At 40.0% G+C, this 5,388-nt stretch overlaps 1 protein-coding gene across 1 annotated transcript in view; it reads left to right on the forward strand.

Moving 5' to 3' along the window:
* The window catches only part of Myct1 (MYC target 1), a 17,954-nt gene extending 12,786 nt beyond the window's left edge, over window positions 1-5,168 (forward strand). Inside the window, 1 exon segment of the mRNA XM_004645988.3 lies at window positions 3,458-5,168. Coding sequence (XP_004646045.3) covers window positions 3,458-3,951 — 494 coding nt within the window. The 3' untranslated portion in view covers window positions 3,952-5,168.
* Window positions 5,169-5,388: the final 220 nt, after the last annotated feature.

A 5,388-nucleotide genomic window follows, 5' to 3' on the forward strand; every position in this document is an offset into this window, starting at 1 on the left:
AAAAGGAAATAAAGAAAAAAAGAACTAGAGATATACCTGGTGGTAGAGTACTTGTGTAGCATAAAGAAAGAAAGAAAGAAATAAAGAAAAAAAGAACTAGAGATATACCTGGTGGTAGAGTACTTGTGTAGCATATGTGAGGCACTCTTCAATAATAAAATGATAATAACAATTTTGCTTTTCGTAATGTATATTCCTCAAAACACCATTTTAAAAATCAATTTTATTAAAAGTATTCCAAGTCAAACTGCTGGAATTTCGAATTTAAAAAGAACTCACAGTGGAGGTTCCTGGCCTATTGCATTCCTTTCCACTCAGACTCACATCATGTGAAGGGACCACGGAAGAACGGCTTGCATTCATTTATTCTCATCAAGAAGATAAAATTGGGGGGGGGCCAGGGAGATAGCTCAGTAGAATAAGTGCTTGCCTGGCAAGCACAGGGTCCTGAGTTCAATCCCTGGCACTGAAAAAAAAAAAAAAAAGATAAAATTTCTGCATAATCTTGGATTAAAATGTTTCTTTTGTTAATTAACTCATGACTTTGCTGGCACATAAACTATTCTATGAATGAATAAACTCTTCTAAGGACAAATGATTCCTTAATCATGTAAAATAATACAATAACAAACTTGTTTTAATCTCACAAAAATAGAGATTACCAAAAAACTCCCTGAAATAAGGTAAAATTGGTTTTTTAAACCAAGTATCATATTTAATAAAATGCTTACACTTGTGCAGTTATTTGTAAACCTAAATTGGATTAGAGCAGTTTATGATTTTTATTTAGTTCTTTCCTGGGGCACTCCATTAACTTCAATTAAAACAGCTTTCAGTGAAATACAGAATTCATGTCATATTTAAAACTGGCAAAATACAAAGGAAACTAGGGATTAGTGATTATAATAAAATTTGATTGATCAACTCTTTTCAGAAGCTCATATTATATAAAATAGTGAATCCATGTAAATGAAAGCTTTTCTAAAATGTTTTGATTTAACCTGACTATCAAATTACTATTTGAAAATAACACAATAATTTAGATAATTTAGGAGGAAGAGCCCTGATGCTGCAGTTCATCACTACCACCACCAGAATGTCTTATTTATAGTATATTAGACAGTTTGAGGCCTTGGAATACTTTTTGTTTGTTTTCTAGTGAAACATTTATTCCTATGCTATATTTATTTTGCTGTCTTATTTTCCATTGTGCATGCTTTGACATTTTTTCTCAGTATAGATTCTCAGTGTAAATTTTACATTATCTCCCTGGCCTTTCGGGAAAATTAAGTTAAACTGGTATTTAACTGATACATAGAAACATAGGAATCATACATATTCATGGAGTACTTGTGATGCTTCAGTACATTCAAATATTATATATTTAAATCCACAGAAACATATCTGTCTCCTCAAACAATTATGATTTCTTTATATTGAAAATATTTGAAATCTTTTCTTAGAAATGTTTGAGGTCTGTAGTTTATAGTTGTTATGTACAGTCACCCTAGTTTGCAATCATAGCACACCAGGGCTTCTTACTCCCATCTGGTTGTAATTTAGTGCCTCTTGGTCAGCCTTTCCCCAGCCCTCCTACACCACGAGGAACGATTCTCAAATTCCCTTGGTGTCAGGCCTCATGGGGCCAAGAGCTTCTTTCCTACCCTCATCGTCCCTTCTCTGACTAAGCTATGGTTGCTGCATGTCACAGCAGAAATGTTCAAACTATTTCATTGTTTTCTTTCCTCTGCCTTCATCTTATCACAGATATTACTGGGAGTTCCATGAAGGCCTTCTGCAGTTTGGGCTTGAATTTGAAGGGCTTCAATTCCATTTCATCCTATTTGAGAAAGCAAATCACTGATCATCTAGATTTGAAAATAGATTTTATCACTTGATGAGAAGAAGAACAAGGAATTTGTCACCTGCCCAGGGTTATATCCCTCATCAGCTAGTTTCCAGTCTATGGGCCTTTAGGTACAGGAACTGTAGATGAACAGGTGAAAATCTTCCCTCTCTATATAACAGTAACTCATTTTTATCCAAGAAGTTTAGCAGTCTTTATTCAAGCAATACTTGAAAAGAATCCTGAAGAATGAATTGATCAATCAGATAGAAGACTCAAAGATATGTGGGGAAACACTGTTTTAGGGAAAATGCTAAGCTTTGGAGGTAGTGACGGATTTTTGAATGACTTGGGGGCTGGATCTTGGGGTGAAGGGTAGGGAAATATGGTAGACAATGAGGCAGTAGGGGGTCTTCTGATACAGAAAGTTTTCAATTCAAACTAGAGGCTTGGTTACTCAATCACATCTAAGAACATGTTTTTAGTTTGCAAGAGGCAGTCAGGTAGCATTTCCATTAGGGAAGAGTATATTTCTTCTTTCCACAACAGGAAATCTGAACGCACACAAGTTCTATGAAGTGCAGGACACTGTCGTGTAGTGAAGACTATGGAGAGTTGGGGAACAGGAATTTCATTATCAGCACTAAGGCATGGCAGCAGCACGAAATGGAATTTGGAGAGAGCCCAGTGTTCTGCGCAGGTCGTGTCACTGCAGTCAGAGATATGATAGCCTGAGAGTTCAGGAAATACATCATAGGACAGCTTGCCGGATGACTCCATCCCAGGGCTTCCTGTCGCAGAAGCAGCACAGGAAGTGAGGCATCATGAAAACTACAGGTGGCAGAAAGCACCGTGGTGGGGAGGGCAGCCAGAGGAAAAAGGCAAAGTGGCAAGGACAGTCTGTCATGTTGCCACACTCGCTACAATTGGAAAGCAAAAGCAACTACTGGAGCTACGCTTGCCACTCGGTGTACTAAAAACAATGAGCTGAAGAATGCTGTTAGTGGAAATATTTTACTCCTTTGTCAAAGATGATTGCTGTGCAGGGTTCATGCTCACAATGCCGGCACTAAGGAGAACGAAGCAGGAAGACTGTGAGTTTGAGGCCAGCCCGGCAAACATAGCAAGTCTGAAACCACATTGGAACATAGAAGCAGACTGTCTCAAAAAACAACGGAAGATGATAAAACAGCGTAAGCAACCTGGAGTGTTACCGCCAATAATTTTAGTGTCATTCTGTTTGAATAGATGGAAGCACTGGCTGTGGGGATAACTCAGTGGCATAAGCACCTGCTTGGCAAGCTCAAGGTCCTGAGTTCGATTCCCAGTACCAAAAATAAAATAACATTAAATAAATAAATAGAAACATTATTAGTTTGCACTTGTCTATATCCATCCACGACTAGCTTCTATTTCTCTAATTCAAAATTTGTTTAATCACGTGGTCCATGGATTACAGTTTACATTGTGTTCTGCATCGTTCCTTGAATAACTCATTAAAAAGCAACGTAGATTGGGGTGTAGCTCCTGGGTAGACCATTTGCCTGGTTAAGGTTCAATCCCCAGCACACAACCTAAAATCAATTCGACTGTGCCTTTCCTTCGTTTCAGATAATCTTATAACTGCCTTCACGGTCTCCATGGCAATCGGGCTGGTCCTCGGAGGGTGCGTTTGGGCGCTGCTGGTCTGCCTGTCGCGAAGAAGAAGAGCCAGCGCGCCCATCTCGCAGTGGAGCTCCGGCCGCCGCTCGCGGGCCTCCCACGGCCACGGGCTCAGGACTGGCTTCTACCGCCACAGCGGCTGCGAGCGGCGCAGCAACCTCAGCCTGGCCAGCCTCACCTTCCAGCGCCAAGCCTCCATGGAGCTGGCCAACTCCTTCCCGAGAAAGTCAAGCTTCAGGGGCTCGACTTTCCACCCGTTTCTGCAATGTCCACCGCTCCACGTGGAAATGGACAGTCAGCTGGTGACCCTGCCGGCGCCCAGCTCCTCCGCCTCGGTGGGCACCGTGCATAGCCCGGCCCGGCCCGACCTCCACTGGGCCAGCCTGGCCCCGCCGCCCCCGCCGGCCTACGATTCCATCATCAAGGCTTTTCCAGACTCCTGAGCAAGCTGTGTGCTGTTTTCTGTTCTCCTCTTTCCGTGAAAGGAAACCCCGCACAGGCTAAGCAGCACTTGCGGGCGTGCCCCAAATAACTAAGGAGTGTTCGAGTTGAATATGCATATAGACTGAGCATTATAAGATGCACTTTTAAACATGTTTTTCATCATATGCCTCACAAAACATACTCTTTTTTGAAATTGTTGTGGATTTATGCCATTTGTCTTCAAGGTGAGGTTTATTAAAGATAATGATTCTAATCTAGAAATCAGCCACAAAATGAAAAGCATAGTTCTTAAAGTTCCTTGGCTCTGCTCATTTGTAAGTTTGAACCAAGAAAGTTTAACTCTGTTAGTTTGGTAGGATACTGTAACATTTTTGATTTTGGGTTTGCTTTTGTTTTCGGAGAGACACCTTTTGTTTTTTTCCCAAAAATAATTATGGACATCATTGAAGTAAAAATCTTGGGTTTTAACAGGAGAATTTAACTTTTCCCCACTATTATACTGACATAACTTCAAAAGCAGCATCACAGCCATTTCATTCGACCTGGACACAAACTTTGGTTTAACAAGAGCTCACAGTTCTCTTAAGAGGCCCATTTGCTTTGTTAGCCTTGGAGCTCACAGTAGGGCAAGTACTTTCCCTAGGGATCTTCTCATGTAACTTGGCACACGAATGCAAACGAGGACTGGGGCGACAGCCTAGACTGGACACCTGCGTTAAGCCATGAGGAAGTCTCATGGGGTGGGTTAGCTACCTGGCACCATCCCTTGTTTGCTAGCTCTGAATTTTGACCTCATCTTCTCTGCAAAGTCTGTGCAGTGATTAAATCATGCCATGTGATCACTGTGTAGCTCATTATTTAAGGAGCTCACAGGTGTGCACCGGATGTCAGGGGCTCAGTGGTTGCCTTTTGTATTAAGGGCAGGAGTTAACTGGAACATTATTCAAGAGTCCTGTGGTTCAGTTTTTGATATACTAAATATTTAGTGTGTGTTTGTTTGTATGCTTCTCGAAATGTTGGGATTTCCTGTGAAGAAAACGTGCTCTCACTTTAGTTTTTGCGATTCAGTGATTCCAGCTAATAGTGTCTAAACAGTACTGCAGAATATAAAAATTTTGATTGTGATGCAATATGTATATTATATGTATGTGCCATTTCCCCAGGATGGATGTATTTATTATGGAAACATATACTAATAAAATATAAAATTTTACATAAGAGATTCTATATAGCATTTTCATTATTAACATCATATATCTTATGTTATCCACTGTTCATCAAGACCAAATATTCTTCAAAATGTCCATTAAAAGCTCTCTAAGTTTTTTTTTTTTCTTAAAAAAAAAAAAAAAAAAAAAACTATCTATGTTAGTGAGAAATGTGGCTGAGAGTTAAATTTAAAAGAAAACTAAAAGAAAAGTTACCAGGACAACTGA

Source organism: Octodon degus, unplaced genomic scaffold (genome assembly GCF_000260255.1).
Source record: "Octodon degus isolate 3935 unplaced genomic scaffold, OctDeg1.0 scaffold00246, whole genome shotgun sequence".
In the NCBI taxonomy this organism is placed as follows: Eukaryota; Metazoa; Chordata; class Mammalia; order Rodentia; family Octodontidae; genus Octodon; species Octodon degus.